This window comes from Lepisma saccharinum, chromosome 4 (assembly GCF_977018435.1).
Source record: "Lepisma saccharinum chromosome 4, izLepSacc3.1, whole genome shotgun sequence".
NCBI lineage: Eukaryota > Metazoa > Arthropoda > Insecta > Zygentoma > Lepismatidae > Lepisma > Lepisma saccharinum.
Window position 1 is genome coordinate 77,922,641 of NC_139232.1, and position 13,277 is coordinate 77,935,917.

General features: G+C 36.9%; 2 protein-coding genes across 3 annotated transcripts in view; both read right to left on the reverse strand.

Annotated features, from left to right (window-relative positions):
• Window positions 1-3,895: 3,895 nt before the first annotated feature.
• LOC145986611 (uncharacterized) overlaps window positions 3,896-13,277 on the reverse strand; it is a 120,888-nt gene continuing 111,506 nt past the window's right edge. Inside the window, exon 4 of one of the 2 annotated variants that reach the window (XM_083120830.1) lies at window positions 3,896-4,302. In XM_083120830.1, the coding sequence (XP_082976956.1) occupies window positions 4,209-4,302 (94 nt within the window). In that variant the 3' untranslated portion in view covers window positions 3,896-4,208. Of the gene's footprint in view, window positions 4,303-10,023; window positions 10,499-13,277 lie in introns of those variants that run through there. The other variant, XM_083120829.1, reaches the window with a different exon arrangement.
• LOC145986612 (uncharacterized) lies at window positions 8,734-10,014 on the reverse strand. Its single transcript, XM_083120831.1, has one exon. It carries the CDS (start codon window positions 10,012-10,014, stop codon window positions 8,920-8,922), a length of 1,095 nt encoding a protein of 364 aa, XP_082976957.1. The 3' UTR covers window positions 8,734-8,919.

The following is a 13,277-nucleotide window of genomic DNA, read 5'->3' on the forward strand; positions in this document are numbered from 1 at the left end:
TAGCTTGGCTTGGGTTTCCGAAGAGATGAAATGACCCCGGCTCATTGTCTCGAAATGCGGTCACAGGGCGTGTCTTCGGTTCTTGCTAGCTTGGGCTCTAGCTGAGTATCCTGGTCATCCGTGAAGCTCCGATGAAAAGTAGTTTGCCCTCCCATGGCGAATCCTCTGTTGGTCCTGACAAAAATAAGTCCATCTTTTCTCCGTGATGAGCCGCTTCGGTTGCAAATATGCCATGTACTTTGCCATGTTGACAGTTCGTGCTGTCACTCAGAAAACCCATCTCCCAACTCCCGATGTCTTGCTCGGATATCAATTTTACCACATATGCATTGGAAATATTCAGATAACATAAACCAAACTTCACACTTTACAGTTAACCATAATATGATTAAATAAACAAATTGATTAATATTGAACGGTGATTTTTGACATGTCACTGGATACCGTGACATGCCATCAACTGAAAAATGGTAATAATTACAAATTTTTCAAACACATTTTTCAGGTTAATGTATGGCTCGCTGTAATGGCATGGTTTCTTTCCTAAATCTGTTAATAATATATATATATTTTTTTGTGTGTAAATTATTTAAATCTACAAAGCACTGTCATCCAATTGCATTTGTTCTGTTATACATTACTGTCATTAGGTACCCAATAAAGTTCTGTCGGATTTTCACAGGGTGTCACATGCTCAGGACACATTTCATTTCAAGGTGAGACATGTAAGAAAAAGGTAAGGTGTTAGTGAGTGTTTCCTCTTGTAGCCTGCTGGTTGTGTTCACCACAGGTCAACAGGGACGTCAGTGAGAGCTTGTCAAACATAGGAACCTCAAACAGCGTTACACGGGCCTCTGTGCTTTACGAGTTTAGACTGAAAGCACTGGTGAATGGAAAGAAAAATCTGCTATGCATTCTGTAGGGACATGGTAAATAAGTGAAAAGTACAACGGTGGTTTAAGAAATTTAAGAACAGTGATACAGTCCTCCAGGATGCACCACAACCCATAGATAATAAGGCTTTCAAGGCAGCACTGGGAAAAGCATTCAATTGCAGTGCAGATAACATTTGCTAATATCTTCATCAGCTTGGAAAATGGTATAAAGTGGAACGATGGGTTCTACATGAGGTGACAGAGGCTCAGAAAGAGGCTAAGGCCTGTGTTACTTTGCTGCCACATCAGAAGGCTCCATTTCTGGACAACAGAGTGCTGATGTGCGATGAGAAGTAGGTTATTTACGATACTCCACGGTGCCGTTATTATTGGTTGGCACCACATTAACCCCTTCCCAAGCAACCAAAATCATCACTGCATCAACAGAAGGTTATGCTCTGTGTCTGGTGGACTGCTTGGGGGTATCGTACATTGTGAACTGATGCAAACCTGGCCAGACGATCAATTCAATTGTGTACTCGCAGCGATTGGAACATGTGCATGAAAATTGGAAAATTGTGAAGGCAGGGCTTAACTACGGGTCAGGGTATGTTGTGCCCCAGGCCATCCTTGCGTCCGTCACTGGGTATGCAGGAAACATTTCGAATAACTCACTCAAGTTATGACCAGTTAGCAATAGGTCATCTGAGAATGCTTAGTTGATGTGAGTTCTGCCCAGTGTTCTGAATGTCATGTTGAAGAAATTTAGGGTGTTCAACCTTCTGAATATTAACACTTCTGCAACCTGTCATTGTGATCGTGGTTTGCCCCTGCTAGCACCAGGATGCTTACTGTCAGGATATCCTTGCTATACAAATTCGTAACCTTGGATCCTTGATGGAAAAGGTAACTGATGGTCACATCGTTATGTTATGTCCTGTTTGCCATAGGTTATCTGAGAAGGCTCAAACCTGCATCCAACCACACAGTTCCATGTCGAGCGGGAATAGGTAACAGACTCGGTGGCTCACAGGTTACCGTTTCAAGTGGAGAGAATCGATTATTTTCAAAGCTCTGCACTTGCTTGCAGAGTTCTCATGGGGTACATGTGATTTTTCGCTTTTAGTTTCACCCTGCACACGACTTGGGTGCTACACCACTTACGTATCAAGTAGCCCCTTCCGTGATTGGGAAACACTAATGCAGCCACCATATTTCCTGGACATTGCACCATTGGAATACCATTTGTTCCATTTGTCAGTTAACCCTCCAAGGGGAAGACGGTTCTGAATTCTCGACGAGGTGAACTATGCACTGGACAACTTCTTTATTCATGTTCGTCTGAATTCTACCAGCATGGAATCCATGGTCTGCCCAAACGTTGGAGACCGGTTATTGTTGCTGATGGGATTAATTCTGATTTTCCACCTACATCTTACTTCATATTGCGGCCTTCTATTTCCAGTAATGTGTTATCATTGTCTATTTTATGTCAATGATTTATCATGATGACTTATTTATGATAATCTGGTAAAATAGTTGTCAGAAGAAATATCCTTGCATTAGGGGAAATCGAACTCAGGATTCCTGACTTCTTAGTGCAATATAATAGCTACTACACTACTCAATGTTAATATAAACTACACCATCTAAAATGTTATGCAATTTTAAAAAGTGCTTCCAATTTTCATTATCCTTTAGGAATTTTTCTGACTAACATTGCATACCTGATGTTATATATCATTTTTGTAATTTATTTATTGCAGATCATTTTGAAAGAAAAATTGTAAACTTTTAGTCTATAACTCTGCTTATACTTTGTTAGGGTGACCAATCTGTATAACCCTGACAATCAAGTGAGGTGGAGATTCGTCACTCATCATGGAAAGACAAGGCGAAGGATGAGAATTGTACGAGGGATGGTGGACATTGCAGGTGGGTTTGAATATGTTGCTAGTTACTTATTACTTTTTTTACCAAATACATGAATAAAATAAGTATGTTATAATTTATAATTTTATAATTGGTATAGGATATGATCTATTTCTGTTTTGTATTAATTTGCATCTCTTTTCTACCTCTTGTAACGGTCTGCTTCGTTGCACGATACTGGGCCCGAGGAAAAAAAACGTGGATGTTAATTTTAATAAGTCGCAGAATGTACAAAATCTTTGGGTTGAAGTATACATACCGAGGTTACGGTACACTTCAAGGCTCTATGGAACCTCTTCGACAAATCCACTCGAGATTGCCAATATACAAATTCGAAAGATGATTACGTAAATAACAATCCTTTGAAAAGATTTTCCAAAAATAATAATAAGGCGATATTCAAGATTGCAGTTCAAGTACCCAGATATAGAAATTATTAACGCTACAAACATGCACTGTAATTAACACACAATACACCTATCAAGCAACAACAAACCATACTTTCACTTCAAAAGGTGTATCATAAATATGCATCGTACTGTATAACTCTAAATACTCTTGTAGTTTACAGTTGTTAAGAAAAAGGAATTAGAAAATAACGTATCGTCTAGAATTTCAAATTTCCAACAATGATTTTATTTTCTCATAAACTTTCCACAAATATACATATATATATACATATTGCTCGTCAACAATTATTCTTACAAACATGCGGCAGTCATTTGCTCTTTTCATTTACATGCACACATCTGGACATAATTAAATTTTCTATCTAAAATTGTGTCAAGAGTGGGAATACCGAGAACAGTTAACGTGTAACTACTTTCATCAAATACAACAGAAGTACAATCTAACTCAATAAGTTATATTTTCTCGTGCATTTTTTGACTAGACACAAATTTTAATAATTTAATAATATGTATTAATATTTCGACCAGCGAAAATGCAATTAACTTAATTCAAACAATTACATAAACTTCTACCAAAGATAAAGTCATAATTTTGCACACAATTATTTAATCAGAATTATACTACTCATTCAAATGCTCAGGTACATCAATTTTAAATTGAATGTGGGGTGTTAAGGACGTGGGGGGAGATTTTCCAAAAATGTTGCTCTCTTTTTAATGAATTCGACTCTAATTTTACTTTGCTACAAAGTCACTCTCCAATTTAACTAGGTCATTATCGCACGCATTATTTTACTATTCGTTCAACGACAATCTTGCCTATCAAGTTTCACGCAATTGCCACTCTTTTAATTCAGTACGAAAACTAGTGAAAAACGATGCACTTTTTTGATAAACCAACGATGTTTGCAAGAATTCGTGCACTTGTCACATACCTGTATCTTTAGTTCCCCGTAACCATGTTGACGCATCTACTCTTTGACGTAATATTTCACTTTATCCCTGCCTTTGATCTTGTCATCTGCTTCCCAGGAGGGTGCATCATATTCGGAAATGTACATGGAATTCTTGTGTGAGACCCCAACCTGTCACAAGGAAGGGTAAACCAACTTTTGAAAAGAACAAATATTGACAAATTAGTTGTTTCTCTTGGATGCTCTAGCCACTCAAAATCTTTGGTATCATCACCGGCCCCGCTTGGTGGAGGGGTTAGCACATCACACTACGATGCCAAGGGTTCTGGATTTGAATCCCGACCTGGGCATGGATGTACATTCATCAATTTCATCCCTCACTCATCACTCGTTCCCATCTTAGCAAATTAGCCAAAAGTGAAGTAAAATAATGGAAATCAATCAATCAACCTTCGGTATCGGATGGTATTGGCAAAAAAAATTGAACCGATACTTACCGATACAGATACCACAAGGAACATCCATGCCCTACCTAAAACTCGAACCCATGGCTTCTGGCCCCACAGCACGGAAACATTTTGGGGAAATGAGGCATGATACAACACTCACACACACGATAACACATATTTAAATAAAACTTATAGCCACTTTTCATTTCTAAACCTGCATTATTTTTGTAATTCAATAGTAGTAAAATCCCTTTTACAGTGTCAGTTGGAGGTGTTATTGGACTCTTCATTGGGGCTAGCTTAATGAGTGTGGCGGAAATCCTCTACTTCCTCTGTGTCAGACCAATCTTCATATTCCTCAAGCTAAGAAATGGAACAAGGAAAAATAATGACGTATGATACATTATAGTGTTAAGCCAGTATCTTTCTGGTGTAAATTGTTAATGTAGATATATAATAATGGTATACAGTGGTGTAGAAAATTCTGGGTGCACAAATTGTAAAATAGTGAATGGTATATTGACTCTATGGTGTTCATAATTTTTTTTACACACAATTCGCAGTTTTCAAGATAATAATTTTGTGTTTCATGCTTTTGATATTTTGTGGGTGTACTTGAATATCAACAGACTTTGTAATATATTTAAGCAAAGTATGTAATTAACAGGGAATGGATTTTAAGGTGCAGCACCTTTCCAAAAACATAGCTGTTTTCATACCGATCGTTTGAGGTATGCATTTTAGGACATGGTATCAAGTTAAATGAACACACTTTGTTGCACCTTTTCATGAGATTAGCACATTTATCCCCATTTTAACCCCTCTGTGATGCTTCAGCACCTTTTTCCTTGCCTTCTTTCATGTTTTGTTAAAAAATTTGACAGAAAGATAAATGATTTTCACTCTTCTTGAGCAGGTACATAAAATCCTATACTTTCATTTTGCAGAGCAGAACAAGAGCTATAATTTGTATAATATAATCATTGCAGCTCCAATAGCTCCAGAGATAATGTAGCAAAACCTGCGAGAGAAGACAAGAACTTCAACAAAATCAATTCGGCAGAACCACAGTTCTCTATGTGGTCTGAACACATTATATACCGAAGGTGCAGAAAAAGAGAGCATTGAAAAAAAGCATTTTCATCAGCACCTTTTTTTGCACCTTTTCGAAAACATTTTCAGAACCTTCTTTTTTTTCCCTTTCCCAACCATACTTATGCACCTTAAAATATTTTCCTTAGTAATTAAATATAGTAAAATTTGTTCAATATAGGATGTAGAAGATATCTCATTAAACACTTATACAAAGACATGTTAAAATATATACTGCAGGGTGAGTCATAAGCCTCCATACAAATGGTGAAAATGGTGACTAATGTTTATTTTTTTTTCCAGGCAGGTGAACCAATGAAAAAGAGATTCCACTAACGAAGGAAGAACGGATTGACATCATTCTGTTGGCTGGGAGTGGTACCACCCGTCATGTAGCACGTACATTCAATGCAACCCACAGAACGCAGATAACCCATGACACCGTGGCCAAACTTATCAAGAAATTCAGAAGGAGAGGTTCCGTCATCAACAAAAGTAGGCCTGGAAGACCAAAGACAGCAACAGATGAAAGGAGGGTAATGCAGGTGCTGACAGCAATGACCAGGAGTCCCAACAAAGGGGACCTGACGCCTCTCTGCAGAAATTTGAGTCAGCCAAAGCAGTGCCATGCGCAGTTTCCAAGTGAACAAGTGGCACCCATACAAGCTGCAGCTCTTGCAACATCTTACAGAGGATGATCCCGACTGTAGAGCAGAGTTCTGTGAAAGGGCACTGAACATGAACGAGAATGTTCCTGGTTTTGTTAGTTCCATTCTTTTTTCAGATGAGGTTAATTTTTTTGTCACTGGTGAAGTGAAGAGGCAAAATGTCAGGTACTGGACGGATAGCAATTCACAATCCAATCTGTTGCTGTATTTGGTCTTCCAGGCCTGCTTTCGTCGGTGGAGGAACCTGTCCTTCTGAATTTCTTGATAAGGTTGGCCATGGTGTCATGGGTTATCTGTGTTCTGTGGGTTGGATTGAATGTACGTGCTACATGACGGGTGGTGCCACTCCCAGCCAACAGAATGATGTCAATCCGTTCTTCCTTCGTTAGTGGCATCTCTTTTTCATTGGTTCACCTGCCTGAAAAGGAAAAATAAACATTAGTCACTGTTTTCACCATTTGTATGGAGACTTATGACTCACCCTGTATATGTTATCAGCAGGAAATGGATTTATATGTATCAAAAAATATATGTCTATATTTAGTTATTTTAATAAAAATATGGAATTAAAATTGTAATAAAATTCAATATTCATTAATCATTTTCCATTGAGCAAGTGGCTGGATTACCTAGTTAAATAAAATGCATTACCCTTACATGATATTAATTTTAATGTAAAATTAAGATACAAAGTGTGATTTTATTTTCAGTTACCAAAACAATGGATTACTAAACTTGTCTTACATGACTAATTGTAATGCAAAATGCAAATACAAAATGTGCTTTATCTTTTGTTACCAAAACAATGGATCAGCAAACTTTCTTAAGTGCTGAAAATTGAATCTCCTAAAGATGAATCTCCCAATGATATATACTGCTGGACAAAAAAAACCGGACACTTGCATTTTATGTGATAACACAATGGGTCGATAAAAGCTCTGGTACAAGGGCTAACTAAATGTTGCAGAAACTGAATTAAGTACGAATGCATAAACAAAGTCCGAGCCTAGGAATGGTGCATATGGTACTACATGATCTGCCGAACATTCTGTAATATACCTGCGAGCTGTTATTGCAATTCAGATGTCAAATATTAAAGTGTCCGGTTTTCCAGCAGTATATTTGTATTGACTGAAACTGCATTCAATATCACATTAAGTCAAGGTCCGTGAAGACTTTCCCCTACCCCGCTTCAAGAGGTGTGACCATAAGCACCCCTTTTCCACAGGAGGCAGGGATTGTAAACTCGTGACGTCACCGCAGAAGCAAGCTTTCCCTCTGCTTTGACAAAGTCATTTGAAAACAACGACTGTGTGTCAATACTTTTCAATAGTTACAACAAAATATTTGATTCATTACGTCGTTCACTTCATTTCATTTCAGGGGCATGGCATGGACTAGATTCTGCAATGAGCATTTTTCGCTCGAGTGGCAAATAGTGTGGGGGTGTAAAGAGTGACCCCTTCTCATGACACCCAAATGTCAACCTCACTGGACTCCATTATTCAGGGGCGTCTGAATCCATGGCCAGTATAATCCTCATTGGGTCTTGTGTTGTGTGCTGTCAATAGGTATTTGTGATTGTACCCTCATATATATATCTTACCACCATTTTTCCTCGTCTTCACAACTAGCCAAAAGTGGCAAAAAGCACCAAGTGAAATAAAACAATTCGCCATTCATAATTGCTTGTGCAAGAGAAAAATAGAGTGATTATATTATTATTATCATGATTGCATCCTATAAACACAAGATCTATCGCATCTGTCACTTCAGGAAATTAGGTTCTCAATTAAAACTTAAACGAATTACACTGAATGAAATGTATATTTTATTCTAAATTTGTCAAGAGACAAATTTAGCTCTTTCCTCTTTACCTATTGTTTACAAGGTGTAACACAGGGTGGACTTTCGTGTATTATGTCGCAGCAGGAACTGAGTTCCGTCAACAAACTGAATTCCAGAGGGTTCCGGCTCACTTTAAACCCTGCATACTGCAATTGGTTATTTAATTTTCGTACTTGGCAACATTTTCCTGGGGAGCTTGATCCCCTCGGACCCTCTCTCTAAGTACGACGTTGCCTACAAAAACTTCAACAATAATTGCATACACATATGTCTGTATACTAATTGAAAACATTTGTGCCTCCAATGCGCTTCCATGTAAAAAGACTGGCGAAGGAAGGCAAGTGATTCTGCGATGACGTCCCAGAATTCTTGACCACGGGGGTTGTTAGAAAGCCCACTTATGGCGGGACCTTCTCAGGCAGGGAGGAAGACTGATTCCACGGACCTTGGCATGAAGTAATGGGAGTATATTTAAAATATACAGTGGATTTCACCACAAAAGCTTGAACTTGCACAGGAAGACACATAAATCTGTTATGTCGATGATAAGAGGTTTACTTTTCTGACATCTCAAACGGATCACTCTGTATGTTTTCTTAACTGTTTACTTAACAGCATGAATACGTGAGTGTGCTTTCCAGTGACAGTGCTGGTAGAACTGTTTATGACACACTGCACATGCATAAGGTTTTCCCCCTGTATGGTACCTCATATGTTTTGATAAGCTGCTTCTACAGGAGAAGCTTTTTTTTACAAGTGGAACAAGAATATGGTTTCTCTCCAGTGTGTGTCCGTTCATGAATTTTTAGGTGATGATTTTGTCGGAAAGTCAAACCACAATGTGCACACACAAAAGGACTCTCCCCACTATGCAGTCTAGAATGTGAGGACAGGCACAATTTACTGCTGAATGTTTGCTTATATATCGGACACACAGGCCTTTTTTTATCAGAAGAATGTATTTCAAAGTGTCTGCTAAGAGCAGACTTGGAGTGGAATCTCCTGTTACATACAGAGCATTCGTATGAATTGTCTTGCATGTGTGAGCGAATATGAGTTGCCAAATTACTCTTCTCAGTGAACGTTTTGGAACATATGGAACACTCAAAAGGCTTCTCTCCTGTGTGAGACCTCATATGACGTTTGAGTTGGTCAGTTGAAGAGAACTTTTTCCCGCAAACAGAACATTTATGTTTTTTTTCACGAAAGTGAGAGTTTAAATGGCGTTGAAAACTGGATTTCTTCATAAATTTCTTCTTGCAGACTGAGCATTCAATTGTTGCATCTTTCTTGTGCATGGTTTTGTGTATCTTCATTTCCATCAGGTTGGGTAGTGTTTCTAAACCCACAGAACATTTATATGCTCTGTGCACACGCTGATGCGCTTTAAGGTGTGCACCTTGAGAAAAAGCTTTACTGCATACAGTACACTTGTATGGCCTCTCTCCACTATGGTTTCTGTAGTGGATTGTCAGTAGCTGCTTGTATGGAAATCCCTTTTCACAATCAGGACACTTGTAAGGCCTTTCACCAGAATGCCTCCTCAAATGATATCTTAAACTGTGTGAATGCATAAACTTTTTAGAGCAAATATTGCATGCATATGGAGTCTCTCCAGTGTGTGTTCTGAGGTGAACTTTGAGATCCCTCAGAACATAAAATTGCTTTCCACATTCTGAACATGTGTAATGTCTCTCTCCCTTATGCCGTTGGAGGTGAACTCTCATATTGCTAGAAAAAGTGAATTTCTTACAACACACTGAACACTTAAAAGGTTTTTCTCCGGTATGAATCCTCTGATGGACCATGAAAGACCATTTACCCATAAATCCTTTCTAGCAGAAAGAACACTTAATTACTTCTTTATGACTCATTACATGCATTGCAATCCAACGCTTGTGGCAATATCTTTTGGAGCATTTGGAACACTTGTACGATTTATCACATGTATGTGGACTTGGATGATACTGAAATTCTCTTTGGGCAGGGAAAACAGTCTTGCAAACAGTACAGTTGTAAGCACCCTTTTGCTCCTTCTGCACTGACAATCTTGATTCATCATTTTCAAAAGATTTTTCACTTTCACACCCGATACAGGAATTACTAACTAAGGTTATCTGCATTTCACCATTTCCTTCACGTTCCAAAGATTGTGATTTTAGTCTCTCTGTGACGGGAGTATTACCACATGAGGAATTTTGTTTCTGCAAATCTAGAAAGATCTTCTGTCTTCTGCTGCCATTACAGGTGTCGACAGGAATTGCTCTTTCAAGAGAGTGTTGTATAATATATGGCTTCTTTGAAAATAACCTTAAAAATACATAAAGCAAAAATATAAGTTATTTCAACTAATGTGAAATTTGAATTGTGTGCAATGTAAATATAGGGTTACCAGATCGCTGTAAGGGAAATGTACGACAAATGTCCCAAAATGTAGGACACAAAACATTCTCAATAAATAATACATATTTCTATAGAACACTTTAGAAAGTAGTTGAAAAACGACACTTTTCAGTTTTAAAAAAAATGAATTCTTAATGAATTTTTAAATGCAAAATTTCAAAACTTGCAATCATACTAATCAATGCACCTCTTGCTACATGATTTAAGTGGTACTTCTCAGATGAGACAATTTTTATCAAAATTTCAGATTTAGTCAAATTATATTTAGTATGTTAGAGTAGACAGTCACACTCTTTGAAATTATAAGGACCAGTACCAAACAAATATTTTACAGACTTTATGAAAAAAAAAAACAATTTCTCTCGTGAGTCTGTTGTGCTGATGGTAATGAAAATACCCTCTCAACATTTCAATTATGACCTGTAATGGCAAACAAATATTCAGCAATTAATAATAATGGTTCCAGAAGTTTCATCTTGGGTAGTTTTTAGTTCAATAACAGGGTGTATACGAAAATAACACATCCAGAATTCTTGACTGTTTCTGGACTTTTCTAGACCTTTTTTCCATTTTTCTTAACGTCTATTTATTCAACCCCTACTTAGGTAAAGTTGGAAATTAGTAATTAAGAAAATAAATGTTTATTTAATGAAAACCCTTGTCGGTTGTCCCTATATGTTTGTGACAGTCCCTTCATCTTACCATCATTCATCCTCATCTTCGCGATTAGCCAAAGGGACAGAAAAAAGTAAAGTAAAATAAACTAAATCACCCAATCAGTCGTAATGATAGCAAAAATTCTTGACCACAAGAATAATCTATCACCTTTTTATTGACTTCTTGACCTACTTGTTGATTTCTTTACTTTTTTCTTGACTTCCATGATTTCTTGACTGGCAGACACCCTGAATAACTTTGTTCTCTATACCCCTTCTTTACAATCAAATGATATTGAATAAGAATGGGCAGTACCTTGTTCCATCAGTATAAACCCTAAGGTAAGAAATTCTGCTGTCACTGAACAGTGATGTTATCAGAAAGTGGTCCCAAAACTTTGTTCATTAATTGCTTCCGTTTTCCCATTTGTTTAATACCAGGACAAACTTTTCTTTTTGGGCAATGACAAATCAAAATAAATTTCACTATTGAGTTTGGAAGCGCAGTCCATAGACTGTAACTTGCATGATATTTTTTTTTTACGTATTTTCCTAATTAATATTATGTGATACTCAAAATGTAGGACATGTGTGGGGAAAACCAGACATCTGGTAACCCTATGTAAATAACACACTCATGCACAAATTAAGTTTCTACACATAATACTCCTAATATGTATACTGGTCAGAAATGTTTCAATTTTGGAGGCAGGTGAGAGGAACTCATTAAAGGATGTGTGTGAACAGCAAAAAATGGATTCTCAACGCCCATTTCTATTCATTCTATAACAATTAGAGAATCTGTGTAATTTCATTTACAGGAATTGCAAAAGGGTTTTTATTTTTTCATTTCTTTTTCTAATCTTATGGGACACTTTGTAGAGTACAGTTTCTTTGTGAGAAGTTTCAGAAAAGAGATACAAACCTTAAAAAACTAGGGCAGAAACCACAATCCAGTTGTATTTCAGACTGAATTTAAAATGCGGAGTTTAAACTGAGACATAAAAGTTTGTTGTATTAAAGCTTTGAAGCTCAAGATTCATATACAATGACAAAACTGTATTCTTGTTTTATTTAGTTCAATAAACCCTTAGTACACATGCACATTATACAAAGAAAAACAAAAAACAACAAACTTCAAACTTTATGAAGTCTGCCCTCCAGTATTTTTGAGGGTGGCAAATGAACAAATAAATTGTTACTTTATTGTTGCAATCTTTTTTATTATATTGGGAAAAGAGGAAGATTATTATTGGCAATAATAGAAGAAAATGTAGCAGATATATTTAGGCTCGCAATCCTAAAAATTAATACATTTATTGATTTTGAACACTAGAAAAAATGAATAAGTAAGTACTAGTGTGGATCCTCTTATTAATATTATTGTTTCAACCTTTAGATAATTGCTGGTATACTGTATGCACCAGTACCACATGGTGGCATTTAACATGCCATTTCTCAAAAATCTTACATGATATTTTGAGTTCTGGATTTATCTTTTGTTTAGTTTTATATGTGTGAACACATGACATGCTCACATTTCAATGCAATATAAATATTAGAAGTTTGGCAACAAAAATATTCAGTATAATAAATGGTACAGTGTATAACACTTCCAGAAACCCTGTTAGCTTTTCAAAAGTGTGTTTGTGTTCCTCCTGCATTAGTATTCATGCATACTGTTGCAATTAAGATAAAGGGGGAGAAAAATAATATGGAATAATCAGTATAAAAAAATGTCATTTTGAAATATGCACTGTACTTATCCTTGAATGGGACGAGGGAGTGGGGGCAGGGTGTAAAATCCTTATTATTAGAGTATGAAATGTGTAGAATTAAATTTAATTAATACCTGTTGAGTTTTGTTTTTAACTTTATTTGTAGATATGCTAAATGGAGTGGACCTAGTACTTAAAATGGGATTCAAACCATGATGTGCCTCCAATGGGTATCGAACCTGAAACCCCTTGTCTATAAGGCAACGATGTTACCACTATGCCACGAGAGAGGTTTTACTCGATATTAAAATT